Here is an 18492-nt window from a genome sequence, read left to right on the forward strand (position 1 = left end):
AACATCAATTCCATTATATTATATATGAATAATTTTATAAAAAAAGTGAAGTCCATAATGACATATGAAAATAATGGAATCTGTAACACATTTTCTGGCTTTGAAACAACCCATAGTAGTAGTGAATTGAACACCAGGACCATAAATTAAAAGCCTTTCTTTTATTCCTACTTGTAACAGTCACAAACTGTATTCAAGTTTTTCAACTATAAAATAGGATAATCCTGTCTACACCATCAATCTCACAAAACTCACAAAATTACTAGTGAGTTCAAAATCCAGATTAAAGAAAAAAAATCAATTTATATGTTATAAAAAGCTATACAAATTAAATTTTTTCATTAATAATTCATTTTATTAATATTCCCTTAAATTAAAAATTGTATATAGTAATCCTAGTCATAAAGACATTAATTTATAAAACCAAGTATTATTTTTGTTATTAATTACACAATAAACGATGCAATATAAGAAATTATGAAAATTGGCAGGCTTTAAGGTTTTTATTAAGCTTAGGAATTACTATTTATAGGAAATGATTGTTTCTTTAAGGATCTAAAGGACTCCAGGTTACAAAGTTGTGACTGGCAAGAAAGAAAATCACAACAGGTTCCAAGCCAAGGTCCCTATATCGGTGCTTGGATGAAAGCAAAGCAGAACAGGTCAATTAGCAGACAAACAAGAACTGCACTTATCAGTCAAAACTTTCTGTGAAGTATAATAGTAAAAGTTCTCATTTTATGTTGATGACAGGTTCTTGGAAATTGCATCCTTATGTGAAACAACATACAACGAAAGCAGGTCCTTGAATAAGGTAATTTTGTTCAATGTTGACTGGATTGTTTTTTCTCATCAAGGTTATAAGGAAACGTTATTTGAGGACCTGTTGTATAAGAAATCAAATTCCAGGTTCTATTAGATTTGATATAAAACCTATCTGTATATGAGATTTGTGGGCTATTTATATGCCACGTTATCTATAGTACTATATATCCTGACACAAAAACTGATCATTAAACTATGCTAGCTACTTTACAAGGCAGCCAAATTCATACATTATCTTAACAAATCTAATAATGTAGTTTACAAGATAAGCCTTCATTTCCCTAGAATATTTTATAAAGTCCATATAACAGTGGCATCCAGGTACATATTTTCCTCCCCTTTAAAATCAATTCTTATTCTCAGTGTGTACAGGCCAATGGTATCTACATCTTCTCTAGAGTTTTCAGCTCATTGCCCTTGGTAAGTCAAGTGAGTTCTTTCTCTATATTGTACATAAAATATCCAAATATATTACTAGCAGCTTTCATGCAAACAGCATGAAAACAATCACCACAGTAATAAAAACAGTATTCAAATGTCAGGCACTGTTTAAGTACAAATAATTCACACAAGCTTATATTACATATAGATATAAATATATGTAAACACAATTAAACTTCACATCAAACATTTAAGGTTGGAACTATCTTCCGTTTTATAAACAGGATGAAAATAAAGTACTTGCCAATGACTATGTCTAACTTATTTTTAGCTCTTCTTTCTTTCTACGTATTTCACCTATCCTAATTCAGTATTTACATTAAAAATACCCCATCTACTTTAATACTTAATGCTTACTTTTGTAGTTCAATACTTTTGTCTCTTTCTGCTTTAAGTTTCCTTTCCTTGACTTCAAAATTTTCTTTTACTTCTTTTACTTGCATTTCAAGATGACATAGAATTTCTCCTTTATCATGCCACTTCTGATTAAGTGTACTAGTATGAAAGAGATAATTTTAAAGATAAAATTGGTTATATGAAATTGTTAAAACATATTTTACTTTCCAATAGGACATACTATATAATACCTGTAAGCTTTTCTAATTTCTTCGAGTTCTAATTCTTTTACTTTCAACTGCTGTTTTAGTTTTTCTTTTCTTTCATTGTGTCTTTGTAGTTTCTCAAGTATTTCATCCAGTTGTGAAGATTTTTCATCAAGTTGTTCTTGAGTACATTTTTGTATTTCACTGATCTTTTCTTGCAGTACTTTTATTTCTTCCTCTCTTTCCTGTAAACACTTCAGGAAAAAAATCAGTATTCTTATTAGTCCTATATGTCTCATTTTCTAATTAATTAAAATATGGCTTGAAATTAATATAAAAACTAGGTTTAAAAATAAATTGAATGTTCAAGAGCTTTAGAAAATATTTACAGGTTTTTTTTTTTCACAATAAGAAGCATCACTTCTACTTTAAGTGCTATTAAGAAAGATACATTTTTTGCCCTACTTATACTTTTTATTTTAGTAATTATCAATCATAGAGGACTAGTAGAAGAGAAGGAAAAGAAAGCAGCACACCAAAAATGTCTATTCAGGGCCTCCCCGGTGGCGCAGCGGTTGAGCGCTGGGTTGCGAAGCTGCCCGCGGCCTCTGCGGTGCCGGTTCGATCCCCAGCTGCTCCCCGGCCACCGGAGGAGGGTCCCACCGGCTGCTCCCCAGCCACCAGAGGAGGGTACCACATGGCGCGCAGACCTCTCCTGCCGCCCGCTGCTCCCCTCAGCAGTGTACTTTGGTCCTTCTGCCTGCTCTGTTCCCTGCTCTGGCTCTGGTGAATTCTCTGACCCTCCCGCGCTTCTGACTGTACCCAGTGCATGTACAAACAAAAACAAAACAAATAAATAAATAAATAAAATGCCTCTATTAAAAAAAAAAAACAATAAAAATAAAAAAAAATGTCTATTCAATATTTTTGCATTTGAAAAGATCTGTTTCCATGACAAAAAGAAAAAAGTTCAAGGGGAGCAACAGGAACATAGCAAAGACTACTTTGCTCTGTGTATGTATGATACCAATTGTTATTTCTGTTGTGCTAAGCAAGCATTTCCTTATTTTATTATATCTTCTTATTATATCTTCTGTATTATGAGTCAGACTTTACATTTATATACTACAAATCAGAGGATAACCTACAAAAAATATCAGAACTACCACAGGCATTGTTAAATGTTTGCAGGTTAGGTCACATATGGGCTATTTATAGTTCCAATGAATATTTGTTTGCTTTATGAGGATATGTATGGATATCTGGAACAGCCCACTTATACACTAAACTACTGACATCAGTCTCTGCAAGTGACAAAAGACAAAACTGGAAGTTCTTCCTTTTATGCTATTTCCCCTGCCCCACCTTGCCTTTTTTTTTTTTTCCTTTAAGGAAAGAAAGGATGGAAGCAAACAAATACTAGACAAGAATAATTTAAATATGGATGTATAAGCATTATAATAAATGCAGTTCATAGTCCTCAGTGTGTTTTATGTCTAAAAATTCTAGGCAATGATGTCAGGTCGTTTTCTAGTCTTACCCAAGATCTGCATAACAGTCATGAATTGTATTTTTCCCCATGACTCTATGAAGCAGTTAAGAGTGGGCACTCTTGATGCATATTATCAGGAATCCTCTAAAGCTATAAAAGATTCATATAAAACAGCCCTATGTAAAAAAAACACACCAAAATTGCATCATCAGAGTCTTCTGATGCATGAGAATATAAAGTACCAATAATGCACAGGGAGGAAACAATTAAAAAAAATGTTTCTGATGTCCATGGTTAGAAGCTAACTATAGAATCTACTTAATTGAAAACATCAAACTGCAAATTTTGTAGATTTGATTGTTATTCCTTTTAGATTTACCAATAATGAATTTAGTACTGAAAGAAATCAGTATAACTATTATCTATATGATATGTAATTAGATAGAAACACCAATACTGCTCATATTTGAGGCTGACAAAATTCTTGAGTAAATGTAATAAATTATGAAAGAATTTTGAAATTATGAATTTTGAGAACCTAAATCTAAAATTAAAAGTCATCTGTGTTTCAATTCTAATCACATCATTAGTAGTCATTTCCTTTGAAAACTGCTTAGAGATTGATAAGGAGTCAATGGTCCTACTATAGAAGTAGTTATCTCAAAAGCAATGTACTATTTGGAAAGTATCATCTGCGCTGTCATGTGAAATTTAAATGCAAATCACAAGTCTTTCTGTTTCAGATTAGCTTAACTCAAGGGAAAATATGCTGACTAGATTTTTAAAACACGAAAATAATTTAATGCTACAAAATTTCATGAATAATTTTCAAGTCTGCTTGGCATATATGATAGATGTATTTTAAATTTTGGCAATACTGAAACTGAAATTTCAATTTAGTCAACACCGATATAATTGTTTAGGGCTACATAGTCCAAACTTTCGTAGCCTATATTTTTACACTTTAACTATGATTATAGCAGCATTATAAGAAGATTATGCTTATCTTCTGTACTGAATAAAGTTAAATTCTTTTTTTAGATTTTTTAAAATATTTTATTTATTTATACAAGAACTGGGGTATAGGCCAGATGCACAGGAGGGTGAGAGGATTCACTAGAGACAGAGCAGGGAATAGAACAGACAGACTGATGAAATACACTGCTGAGGGGAGAAGCGGGTGCGACACGAGAGTTCTGCCCCGCCATGTGGAACCCTCGTCGGCCGGCTGGGATTGAAACGGCACGGTAGAGGCTGCGGACAGCTTCACAGTGCGGCGCTCAACCGCCTGCACCACAATAGGAGGCCCGAGGTTAAATTCTTAAGGAGTTTCTTAAAGACTGAAAAAAAAAATCTTAATCATAATTACCCTAAGGAATGAACAAGTAACTTTATGGTGATTATCCTATTTATACATTTCTTAAAAATCCCTCTCTCCATTGTCTTTATACTTTAAGAAACAGTCCCTAGAAGAAAATTTTGAAGTTGAAATTTGATTCAGTGCTCAAGATAATGTTCAGAAACTTTCTCAGGAGAATTTTCACGAAAGATACTTGGAAACAAATGATCCTGTTAGTATCCTCTCTTAAGAGGTCATGTTAAAAAAAGAGTACAAAGATTTCCTGGGAAAAATGCATAAATCTTTTAAAATCTATTGATATACTTTTAAATACAGGATAGTAGATCTTGTAATTTTGAGAAGTGATTTAGCAATACTAGAAGATACTAAACAATGCTTTAAATGCATATGTTAAACACATAAAACATTAATTTTCTTATGATTACTAACCCTTTATCAATACTATTTCCTGTCATAAATTTTCATAAAATTCTGAATAAAGGTAATCTCAAGTTAATAAATGTCATACACAACTTTTAAATGCCAAATGTTATAATAGGAAACGCATGACAGTCTGTTCTAAATTCTACAACAGTTGAAAATCACTGAGACAAATATTTACTGGATAATTTGAGTTTCATTTTCAAACTTGTCATCGGTTCTTTTCCAAAAATAAAATGTAAAACTTACTTCTTTTAATTTTCCAATGGTTTCAGTCTGGTCTTCAATGATTTTGCACTTAATTCTTAATGCATCATTTTCACGCTCATTTGCCTTTCGCAGAGAATCATTTTCTTTACATAAACTTTCAATTTCAGCCTCAAGTTTTCCACGATTTTGGGCTAGAGAAGATCCTAAGAAGCAAATATTGTCAGCAATAAACTTAAAAAGACCTGGGGTGATTTGTACTTTATGAACATCTAATTTAACAAAGTATAATATTGAAATAAATAGAAAAACTGAGTAAGAAAACTATATATATATAGTAGACTATATGAAGAGGAAAGGGTAAGAGAACAAAAAGGCCTTCTAAAACATCTGTGGTGGGGGCCTCTCTGGTGGTGCAAGGGGTTAAGATGCAACCTATGAAGCTGTCCACACCCTCTGTAGCACAAGTTCAATTCGCAGCACAAGTTTGATCCCCAGCCAGCCAGGGAGCAACCTACATGGTGCAGCAGACCTCTCCTGACTGGCCTGCTGCTACTCTCAGCAGCGTACTTCAGTCATCTGCCTGTTCTGTTCCCCACTCTGTCTCTGGTTAATTCTCACCCCCTCACACCTCTGGCCTGTACCACAGCTCTTGTATGCATAAGTAAATAAATCTTCAAAAAAAAAAAAAAAAAAGGAATTAAAACATCTGTGCCTACTTAAAAACCTAAAACCACAAAGCAAGAATAAGTAACTTGGGATTATAATATTTAATTGGTCATGTTTGGCAATCAAACATAAAATTATATTAAAGATTCCTACATAGGATGGACTAACAAGCAACAATTCACTGAGAAAAAACATCTTATTTATTCATAATTTATAAGGTACCTATAAATGCCATAAAATAGAGTATATATCTTGCTGTATAGTGACTGAGTAGAAAGAGAGTAAGACCAAGCTAAACCTAAAGTGGTTTTCATACACTCACCTTTCTCCATGCATACAGGATAAAGTTACCAATTTTAAAAGAAGTTACCATTTTTAGAAAATAATTAAATGCTGCATGTAGTACAGATAACTTAAACGCATTATATAAAAAGATTTTTCAATAACTTACTCAGTTATAAAGGTAGGCTTGCTTAGAAAAGTAACCACCAAATTATACTGGAAAGAAAACAAAAATCAGAGCTATAACTTCATAATTGGTGTAATAAACTATTTCCTTTCCATTTCCTAAAAGACATTTCATTACTGTTATGCTCACATATGCGTATGTAACCGTCCATATAAAGTGTCACCTTTTTTTGGGTATGTCTAGGCAGAGTTAAGCCCTTCCTTTTCTCTGCAATACCCAGATTTGCTGGTTTGGATGAATGGGCTATTATTCATTTGAAAATTGAATATTAATTTTACCTTGTAGTGCCAGTTCCTGTCCCCATACTTTTCTTTCTGTCCTTAAACCATAAATTAGTGATTCCTTGGCTGCTAGTTCAGAAATAAGTTGGACTTTTTCATGTTTGAGAAGTTCTATTTGAATACTTTTCTGCTTGTCATCTTCAATCAGAATTTCAAGGGTGTTGATTTGATTCTGTATACCCCCAAGAAACATGAAAAAAAAAAGAATGCAATTATATTTAAGTGCGTCTTTATTTTTTTTTGCATTTTTAAGGAGAATAATGTTATTTAATAAATACAAAGTAAATGTCGCTAAATTTTTTATCTAGGAAGTCTCAGTTTTATTAAAGATATATATGTTATGTGGTATAAAGTAAATTTTAAGAGGCTACTCCTTTAAACCCTCTGAATGACAGTCTAATTTATTAAAAGAAAAATTTACAGATTTAATACTCAAAATTTCTGATTAGAAATTTATATTAATAATTTAAAGGTCAATTTAGGAATAATGTCCTTTTGGGGGCAAAATATCAATAATGGTTAAAAATTAACAATAGCAACAAAGATATTTAGAAATTATTATAGTGAGGTATATCTAAAAACCACTACAAAAGCACAATTAATATGAGTGATTTACATTGTGTTACCTCAATCAGTAGTACTGCCACAATTTTTGTTATACTATGGTATACCTGGAACCTTTTAGATTTCTTAAAGTTCACTTATTTTTCTTAATACTTTATTGTAAGCACTACAATCTGAGAAATCGTGGTTTAAGATCCTACTTTTATTATTCATGACTAATGCATAATGACTTAAAATTACTTTAGTTGTATATCCCTAAAATCATCCTAATACACTTGAGAAAAGAATAGAAAAATTAAGAAGGAAATATAATGTTACAATGTCTTACCTGTAAATTTGCTGTTGTTTCCTGTTTCATTTTAGAAACTTCTGCAAGTTTTGTTTTTTGTTCTTTCACCATACAGGTCAGATCTTTAATTAAAGAGGAAGACTCATTTTCTTTTCGTTGAGCCCAAATAAGAGCATGCTTGCTTTTTGCTAACTCAGTTGCAACATTTTCAAAACCATCTTTAACCTATATTTCAAAATTGCATCATAAATAACAGTTCTCCAAATATTTAGAAATTACCTGTTTCTGGAAACAGCTTCTTTCCATTTTTAGAATCCCAGTTTTAGCAAAAGAATAAATTATTGACACAGATAATTTGTTTCACTCTATTAATTTCCAGATAATGAAGCCAAGACCCGTGGAGGTTTATTATTGCCCCACAATCACTCAGGGAGTTAGAGTCTGAACTAAAATCAGAATTCATTCACTCAATAAATATTCACTGAGGACCAGTTACATGCCAGCCATTAGGCACAGACTAAATTCTCTCCTTTTGACAAGCTAATTTCCTAGTACATAGAAACTGAAAACAATAAGCATAAAAATTATACATCATGTAAGATGATACTATGTGCTTACATTAAATAAAGCAGAATCAGAAGAATTTGAAGATAACTATGCAGAAAGGTGAGAAGAGAATTCTAGGAGTGAGATGAGATGAAGGGGAGGTAGCAGGAGATGAAATCAGACGGGTAAAAGAGGGCTAAACTGGAGAGAGTTTTAATAAAACTGAATAAAATGGAGGCAACGGAAGTCTTTGAGCAGAGAAGTCATATGATCTAACTTACATTTGGAAAGAAAGTTCTAGCTGCTATATGTTGAGCATAAATAGAAATGGGTCAAGAATGGAAGGACGACTAGGAATCTCTAAGAATAAGAAAGGGAAAGACAAAGTGGCAGTAATAGAGGTGGTGAGGAATAAGGTGTATTTTTAAAATAATGGTGACTGAATCTCTTAAGGGGTCATAGTAAATGATTATTAAGAGAATCTGTTAAGAGATCTGGGACATGAGATAAAGAAGAGTCAAGATTCTAATGTTTTTGACCCCAGCACCCAACGGGTGGGGCTGTCATTAACTAAGTAGGAAGACTGGTTAAATAGAAGCTTTGGGGTCAGGTCAGTGTTAAGATACATAAGTAGGTGTTTAGATAAGTGTATCACTTGGGCAAAATATCCAGGGTGGAGTTATAAACATGGACATCTTCATTCTACAGAGGCTATGTAAAATCACGATAATGGATGAGTTTATCAGGAATTTAAGGAATGAAATTTGATTATTTGAATAATGAAATATTGGAGAAAAATAACTGAAACTAATAAATAAAACTGACAAAAAATAAAAAGCAAAGAAAATCAAGAGATGTAGTGTGATTTAAGAAATAGTCTAGAGAATGAGGAAGAGATCCACTCTGTCAGTTAAAGTCAACTATGAGGCCTCAACTGACTGAAGCTTTTCAGTGTTGATATTGCTGGTGGCCAAGACTAGAGCAACAATTATGAAAAGCCTGACTGAAGCAGGTTAATGGATGAGGGACACAGAAAAATCAAAGACAATAAATACTAATTTTAGAAAGTTCTGTTGTAATTGGAGGCAGAGATACAGGTGGTAGACAGAGGGGATAATGGGATTAAGACAGCTGCCTAAAGATGAGGGCAATTAAAACAGGTTTGCAGTAAAAGGAAGGATCCAATATAGAGGGAAAATGTTGACGTGAAAGAGGGAATCTGATAGAGCCATATTCTTAAGAAGCTGAGAAGAAACAGAGTCCGATGTATACATGGAGCACAGGCCTGAGGAGCAAGATTATTCCTCTACAGAAGGGGTTGCCAACTTTTTTCTGTGGAGTGAGACTGTAAATAGGCTTTGTAAGTCAGGCCACACAGACTGTGTTGCAAGTATTTAAACCTGTTGTTGTAACATAAAAGCAGCAAAGATAATATGTAAACAAGTGAGCATGATTTACTACAATAAAACTTTATTTACAGAAACAGGTAGTGGGCCAAATACGGCCCACCTGTTTTTAGTTTGTTAATCCCTGCTCTATAGTAATAGGAACAAATTAAGGTTTCCCCAGTCCTATTCCAGTGCTCTCTTTACTTAACCATTTATAATCTCTTTTAGTTTTTGCAACAGCACGGAAGAGTGATATTATTTACATAAAGAAACTAAGGCTCTACAAAGAATTTCAGTAATTTTCTTAATTCTTAAGATCTTATAGCCAGAATTTTAGAATTCTAGAAAGTACTCCTTTCATCAAATCATATCTTGTTGATTCTGTTTTCAATAAAGAAGTAGATGCCAATTCTTACATCTTTAAATCTTCTGGCTTCAACAGTTAAGGCAATACGAAATTCATTTTCTAAATCTGTATACTGTTGATTCAAGGCAGCAATTTTTTCTTGATATTCTTTTATAGCTTGCTCATGCTTTCTCTCTTCATTAGCTATTTCTTTAGCTAGGGCTTCCTGGAACTCAGCATTACTAATAAACTCCTTTGCCTGAAGTTCTTTCCTGGAATGAAAAACAAAAGTTACTTGGAAAAAAAAAAACCTTCAAGTAATTTAAAATATACTATATTCCTATTATTAATTTGAGATCAGCTTCTTAATTTCAAACACAGAAACTGGACATAGGAAGGCAGATGAAGAGTATGAGTCTTAGCTGATTGTACATTCAGTAGTGATGGGGATAGAGGAATATGCCAAATTTTAACTTTATTGAGATACTTCAGAAATTATTCTATGATGTCTAAAGTTCTTGAGATACATTTGCAGAAGTAAAATTCTACTTCACTATCTTCTACTTTGGCTGAATCTTTGACCAACAATAAATACAGTCCTACTGATACTGATGACTGTTTAATAAAGTTAAAGTTGAAATTACTCAACTTTTTTTTTTTTTGATGTAGGGCCAGTTTTTTTTTTTAATGTTTTAAGATTTTTAAAATTTATTTATGCATATAAGAACTGGGATATAGACCAGAGGTGTGTGTGTGTGCGGGGCAGTGAGAGGATTCACCAAAGACAGAGCTGGGGAACAAAACAGGCAGATCTACTGAAATACACTGCTGAGGGGAGCAGCAGGCGAGACAGGAGAGGTCTGCTGCGCCATGTGGATAGCAACCTGGCCAGGGATTGAACTCATGCCACAGTGACTGGCGATAGCTTGATAGTGCTAAGACTTAACTCCTGCGCCATCTGGGCAGTAGGGCCAGTTTTTAAAATGTGAGCTTACTCTTCCATAATTCATCAATATTTTTCTTGACTAAATCAAACCCATAATACAAAGTTCACCATTTCCTGTTTTAACAAGCTGAAAGAAATTTGTAAAGGAAGCTAAGCATAAAATTCTAGATTTTTGTTATTATTTCCCTCCCATTTTTATAGTTGTTCTACCCACATATATGAGAATTCTCCCCAGAGCATCAAAATTAATTTATACATTAAACATTTTATTTATGTCAGGAAAAAACAACATAAGTTTGGGAAGAACACAACTAACTCACTGACGATCACACAATTCTACTGGTAGGGCAGTAAGTAGACTAGCTATTTGTGTTCAAACACTGCACATTTTATAGAACAGGTATTGGTAAATGATAGCCCATGGGCCAAATTTGGCCTACTGCCCTTTTTTTTAAATGGAAATAAACTTTTATTGGAACACAATTGCCAATTTTTTACATATTCTTTGTGGCCACTTTTGTGCTTTTATAAAGAAATAGCTAGGTATGGCCTGCAAAAACTGAACTGCTTTCAAGCTTGTCTTTCACAGGAAAAGTTCATTTAGAATAGAATATCAGATATATTCTATGTAGAATATTGATTAATTTAATAAGTAGTTACCTGGAGGCCAAATAGCTGTCTCTATAATACAATGGTCAACTTTTGGTTGGATTTGGAGAAATGCAAAAAGAATTATAAGTATATACTATAATAAATAAAGACACTTATTTTAAATAGTTCTTACTACAAAACTATAATTCTAATACATACATAAAGAGTCCATGAGATAATTTTGTCAGACTTCACCACTGTCTAGTTTTAGGTGTGGGGCAGAGGCTGGAACCTATAGCTTTCTTTTCCTTCTTTTTCAATTTTTTAAAAATGATTTATTTAATCATACATACAAGAACTGGGGTGCAGGCCAGAGTTGTAGGGGGTGAGAGGATTCACCAGAGACATAGTGGGGGACAGAACAGGCGGATCTACTGAAATACACTGCTGAGGGGAGCAGCGGGCAAGTCAGGAGAGGTCTGCTGCGCCATGTGGGTAGCTCCCTGGCCAGGGATCAAACTCGTGCTGCAGAGGCTGCGGATAGCTTCATAGCTTGCGTCTTAACCCCTTTTGCCACCAGGGAGGCCCTCTTTTCCTTCTTAAAAAAAACAATATTTTTCTGATATATATTTCACTTACCTGTGTTCTTGTTCTTTCATTGCAAGAAGTTCATGAAATTGTTGTACTTGTTCTTTTTCATGATGAAGGGAAGTTCTAAGTAAGGTGATTTCTCTATCAGCAGCCGCAGCTTTTAGTTCTACCTCTTGAATAAGTCTCATCTGAGTAAAATATATACAACTATAGCATTTAGATAATCATCTCTCATGTCATTTTAATACCCATTTCCCAAAGAAAAGTTCCTTCTAAATAAGACCTAGAATCTAAGCACCCAGAGATTGCTTTCTCATAAAACAAGCCTAACAACCTGCAATATTTCTACCAACTCTCCTTATAATTGCTCTATGAGTGCTAGCACTCTTAATTCTGAAATAATTCCACAGGTTAAACTACTGTTACATTTAAATTACTTTTTGCATATAGTCTAATATCATCTGTTTCCCATATAACAATATATTGATGATTTGCTTCAGAACAGAAACTATGGATTTGTGTTAGTTCATATCACTGACAGGATTAAGACAAGCAAATACCTGTGCTGCTTGCTGTTGCCCTTTTTGCCTTTCCATTTTTTCTAATGCTTTTTCCAGGGTTCTTAAATGTCTAATGTGATCATCTTGTTGCTCTCTTGCTTTAATCAATTCAATAGTTAGTTTTTTAACTTCATTCTGAAGTTTGTGAACCATAATTTCAAGTTGTACTTTGGAACTTCTCTCTTTAAAAATAATTTCCTTTAGCCTAAAGCAGAAATCAAATGGGGCTTTAATAACATTATCCATACAAAGAGGATAAAAATTGTAGTCAACATTAAAAATTACAGTGGAGAGGAAGAACTGAATATTTTAATATGAGATAAAAAAAAAATGCCTGAAAAACAGTATAATATGCCTAGCTCTTATTCCTGAAACTAAAGTTGTGCGAAGGAAAATATTCTACATAAATTAATGAAACTTATGTGAACTTCACTACACAAAACAAACCTTTATTAAAGACCTAATTTATTTCAGGCATTGTGCTAGGTGTGGGATTAGAAAGCAAACAAGATGACTAAGATACAGCCTGTACCTTTAAGGAGCTCAATATCTATTAAAGGAAACAGAGAAAGATATATTTACGAAGTTTTGTGAGGGAAGTGATCTGTGAATAAATACCTGGAAGTCAACTTGACTTCCCCAAACACTGAGTATTGATCCCAATTTTGTATTAGTTAGAGGCCCAAAAACTCTTAACTAATTTAAATAAAAAGGGACAATGTGTTGACCCAATACAACAATTCAGAGGATGGGGTGGCACTATACAGAAGGACCACTGAAATCAAGCACATGAACACCATCAAGACTCTGATTCCCATAGGCTGGTTTCAATCTTTCCTATCATAACCTTCATAGTGCATGGAGAGGTCAGTAGGCGGCTACAACATCTCGAGTTTCATAGTCTAGCAGCAGCGAAAACCAAACAGAAAAGATTACCTTTTCTAGGTCAACATAGAAGAGCTATACGAAAGGTTATGATAGTCCAATTTGGTTCGTATGCCTAGTCCATGCAGCAATCACTGTGGCCATAAGCTAAGGCATAACGTTCACCCAGTCTGGGTCAGGTGCTCAGCTCTTAACCAATTATTACAGGCAGAGAACTGGTTGATAATAGGTACAAGTCTAGGGTTTGGAAAGAGGGCAGTGACTATCAAAGACACAATCGCATGAGGGGTTATTGAGCTAGGTAGTCATTTCAAAGTGTATTTACTGTAATTTCCAAGCTATAACTGAAAAAAAAATCTATATATTCAATAACTTCTATACTATAGTAATTTCTCCAGTTCTTGTCTTTACATTCTCTTCTCTTGCCTTTGAGGGTAGTTTCTAAAGTGCTCTTCCTCTGTTCATTCTCTTAACCTATTAGTTTGGTAGGTTTTATGAAAACAGTATTGGAACTTACTTGTGGGCTATATGGGGGATGGGATCAGAGAAGCTACAGATCAGCAGAATTGGGACAGTCATCTAAGCAAGACATAAGGGCCTAAACAAAGATATGCATTTGGGGATACAGAGGAGAAAGTTCAACATCTTTTAAGAAGTAAAATGAGGGCCTCCCTGGTTGCACAAGGGGTTAAGCACCACACTATGAAGCAATTCGTAGCCTCTGCAGCACGAGTTCCACCCCTGGCCGGCCAGGGAGCAACCCACATGGCACAGCAGACCGCTCCTGTCTCCCCTGCTGCTCCCCTCAGCAGTATATTTCAGTCAGTCTGCCTGTTCTGTTTCCCACTTTGTCTCTGGTGAATCCTCTCACCTCCCGTATCTCTGGCCTGTACCCCGCTCTTGCATGCATAAATAAAAATTCTTAAAAAAAAAAAGAAGTAAAATGAAGGAGGTATCAGTACCAACTGGCAGTGGCATATGACATGAGAAGTGGAAGGGAGCAAAATAATTATTCAGAAATTTCTAACTTAGGTAGCTGACTGTATAGAACACCATTTATTAGGAGAAGAGGTATAAAATAAGAGAGCAGGATAAGTCTACTTAAGGATGTGTTGACCTTAAGATACTTATGAGCAATGTAGGCAAGGTATTTTTAGTAGATAATTAGATGAAGAGATCTGCTTATCAGGAACTCTGGTGAAGGTGTGGGGCTTAGAGGCTAGGTATTAGAAGCATAATAGAGAATATTATTTTTTGAGATAACATATACTTATGTACACCAATGTCAGACCCTGTGTTAGGTAGGAGGAATACAGAGTCCCTACCGAGTTACATAAGAGACTATATGGATTTAATCCTAAACAAACATTTGGGGGTACAAATAAAAGCAGGATCAGAGAAAACAAAAGCTTAATTTTTGAGATAATCATGAATACTTAATGTGGGAAATATGGCACACAATAGAGAGGTTAAAGAAGGTTAAAGACAATGTGCGCCTGAAGCCTTCCAATTTAAATGAAATCTGGCTAGCAGTCTCACATAACTTCCTCTAATATGCTACTAAATAATACCAATAAAACAGAATAAAGGACAAAATAAAAACTCATACACCTATAACTAAAAACAAGAGAATACATAAAGCTAAGATCGAGGAGGAATTTCAACAAGTCAAATGACTAAATTAAAATAAAAACAACTCCTAGAACACCCGAGCTTTGTCTCATAAAACTGCATCTTTCTGAAGGAAAAAAAAGGTATGTATCTGCAAAAACAAAAAAAAGAATATGTATCCTTTCTTCCACCATCTATTTAAAATTCAGGCTCTCATAGTCCAGCATTCCACTCTTTTGGCTCTCTAAATACCCAATGCAAACGAAAGTGCTATCTGTCTGAGGTAATCAGAGGACTATCCTGTTTCTTTACCCTGTCTGACATCTTATTGTATCAGTCAATAGTAGTTCCCAAAATGAGTAAGGCAGGAATTTGGTAGGTGGTGGTGGGCTGGAAAGACTAGTGGTAGCACAATGCAATATAACTTACAAAGTATAGAGGTTCTCATAGAACCCATGTTGGGATTGTAATTTTCCCTATAGTCATTTCACAGGCACAAAGTATGAGATAATTAGGTAGCGGAGAATAGAAAATACATTAGTACCAAAAAACTTTACTTGTTAAATTCCTAAAAGGACCTGGGGATTGGGCTGGAAGCTATGTACATCAACTTATTTATCAATTAAGATTGTAGAAGGTGAATTAGCTACTGCATAATTAGACAGGAAATGGAACCAAGAACAACTTCCCCAAATCTATTTGTTGGCAAATACCAACAGAAACTGAGCCTTCATTCAAGGCCTAGAGAGATAAAAATCAATAGAAACTATTAAAATAAAAATCTTATAATTCTTTGAGGAAAAATATAACTTTAGAAATAATTTCCTATAGGAAATAGAAAAAAAAGTTATCATAATTTCAGAAAACTATTTTGTATACTGACAGGATGAATAAGTTAGACTGTCTTAAAGAATATAATACAGGAAAACAAAAAACCAGATGAAGTGTGAAATGGAATGCGTAATATGCAAAAACAGAAACATCAGAGTTAAGAAACTTGGGTTGTTATCAAAGTAGATTATACAGAAGAATATACAACATACACTGAATTAGAGTGTCAAAAAAAAGTTTGCCAACTCCCATCCTTTACAGAAACCAATACTATACTGAAAGTTTGTCAATCCCTGCTCAAGCGTTCTGCTTTTCTTCACTTATAATTCTTATTTAACTGATACATTCCAGCTTGAGGGCTCAAATAATTGTACCCTAAATCCTCCACTTATATAACAAGCTAATATTGCACCAAATGTTCAAACTAAAACCACATATACTATTTTTGATTATACTATAGCTCGTTACTAAGGTTTTTCTGTTCCAATTTCAGTATTCATTGTGCTATGAGGTAGCTGTTTATAGAATTTTCCCTTACCTGTCAGTCGTAATTAGAGCCAGGCTATGAATATTATTTTTTTCATTTGCATGTTTATGCAATTCATCAATATAATCCATGAGATTCTTTTCAGCTTGTTCAGCTTTCCATCTCTTTTCTCTCTCTTGGTCTAGCTGTTCAACAAGTCCCTGAAAGCAAGTGTTTTTTGAAATTGAAAAAGTTACCCAACAGCTGACAGACTCAATTTTCTCATTTAGAATATGGGAATAAGAGTATGTAATTCAAAGGGCCTTAGAGAGAATTTAACAAATTAATAAATAAGCATACAGAACTGTGCAGAACAGTGCCTGGCACATGTTAATCACTTAGTAAATGTTAGCTGCTATTTTTGTTGTCATAATGATAATTATTACTGTTTTCTGAAGGACTTCTTTGAGAAGACCAGTGGATTTCCTTAGGTATTCAAAAGAGATCCCAAAGTTAGGAACCACAGTTTTAAGAAATAAGGCTGAAGTGAGAAATTCAGTGTCTGTTCTCACCTCCACAAGCATACAGCAAATGATTTCATGTAAATAAACATGTAATTTCCATTCCATAAAAATAGGCATTAATTTTCTTGGACTAACTTTGTATTTAAAACAAACATTATTCACATTCCTTTTTTCTTAATCTTCTAAAACATACCCGGTAAGTGTTATCTTCGGAGTTACTTCTGTCTACTTTAATTATTTCATTCTTTGGCACTTCTGGTTCTTCTATTATATTACTGCTTGTTAAAGATGATCTCACATACACATCTTTGAAGAAAGGTGGTTTCATTTTACGATTACAACTGCAAAGAATAAAACACAAGTAACCCAAAGAAATATATAATATTTATACTTTTCATAACTTAGGCAAGGACCATTACCATAGAAGGGTTCTATTATGTAAATCTGTAAGAATATAATGACCAAATCTAACCCAGCAATGCTTAAAAATCCAGTCCTTAACTTTAGAAAAGAAAAATGTCACAATAAGATGGCTTCAAGGAAGAAGCCAGCAGTGTTAATTTCAATCTGTGTATCTTATTTGAATTTCTAAAATTAAAACAAGTACCTCATAAAAGGGTTGCTATTTTTACCGTGGTGCCTAATAGTCTGAATAGTTCTGTAATAACATGGAATTTTTGATCTTCGAGGAATTTTCCTATTGCATTCTTTTCTGTTTCCAAAGTCACTTTCAGAAGTCATATCTATACAGTCCATTTTTGGTGTAAGGTCTTTCTCGGGAACATTATCTATTAAAGAATTAGAAGTCTAGAATAAAAAAAAAGTTTGGTAAACATTTAATTCAGTATAAGAGTAAAATCCAAAATTTTCTAACCTTTTTATAAACAAAGAATGCTTGGAACTAAGGATGGAATTCAGTTTCTGGTATGGAGAAGTAAGCTTTTATCAGATTGACTCTCTTTTTAAAAAAAAAAAAAAGATTTTTTATTTATGCATACAAGAACTGGGGTACAGGCCAGAGGTATGGGGGTGTGTGTGAGAGGATTCACCAGAGTGGGGAATAGAACAGGCAGATTGACTGAAACACACTGCTTAGGACAGCAGTGGGTGAGGCAGGAGAGGTCTGCTGTGCCATGTGGGTAGCTCCCTGACTGGGGAGATGCTACAGTGGCCGAGGAGATGCTGCAGTGGCTGTGGATAGCTTCATAGTTTGCGTCTTAACCCCTTGTGTCACCAGAGAGGCACCGAGATTGACTCTCTTAAGGTAACAATTATAAATGCCAGGAAATATAAAACAGAACAACAAACAAAAACTAGCTGGAGGCCCTGGAAACGAAACTTAGAAGAATGACCAGAATGAAGTGTTTTTTGCTTTGATGGTTTTTAGTCTGGGGACATATTACAACAGCACTTTGCTGGAAGTCTTAAAACAGGTAGAAAAAACACAGAATTTGGGGCTGAAGAATCAGAGAACAGTATGGAGCAGACTGCAAGGGCCCAGTAAGGTATTTAAGAAAATGAACTATTGCTCTTTATAGCTTAAGCTCAAGCAAGTTAAATGCTTGCTATAACAAACATATCAACATTCTTTGGAGACAACCTACAGATTCTCTATAACTCAACATTCAGAATGAACAGGATAAATCCC

General features: G+C 34.1%; 1 protein-coding gene across 3 annotated transcripts in view; it reads right to left on the reverse strand.

The window, feature by feature from the left end:
- LRRCC1 (leucine rich repeat and coiled-coil centrosomal protein 1) overlaps positions 1-18492 on the reverse strand; it is a gene marked incomplete at both ends in the record, with an annotated part of 33262 nt that overhangs the window by 2235 nt on the left and 12535 nt on the right. For all 3 annotated transcript variants that reach the window (XM_084230136.1, XM_084230135.1, XM_084230137.1), the window contains 11 exons: positions 1624-1761; positions 1854-2062; positions 5330-5493; positions 6704-6878; positions 7599-7784; positions 9910-10111; positions 12016-12155; positions 12528-12732; positions 16393-16541; positions 17038-17185; positions 17452-17651. In XM_084230136.1, the coding sequence (XP_084086262.1) occupies positions 1624-1761; positions 1854-2062; positions 5330-5493; positions 6704-6878; positions 7599-7784; positions 9910-10111; positions 12016-12155; positions 12528-12732; positions 16393-16541; positions 17038-17185; positions 17452-17651 (1916 nt within the window). The remainder of the gene's footprint in view (positions 1-1623; positions 1762-1853; positions 2063-5329; positions 5494-6703; positions 6879-7598; positions 7785-9909; positions 10112-12015; positions 12156-12527; positions 12733-16392; positions 16542-17037; positions 17186-17451; positions 17652-18492) is intronic.

This window comes from Talpa europaea, assembly GCF_964194135.1.
Source record: "Talpa europaea genome assembly, chromosome: 3".
Taxonomy (NCBI): Eukaryota; Metazoa; Chordata; class Mammalia; order Eulipotyphla; family Talpidae; genus Talpa; species Talpa europaea.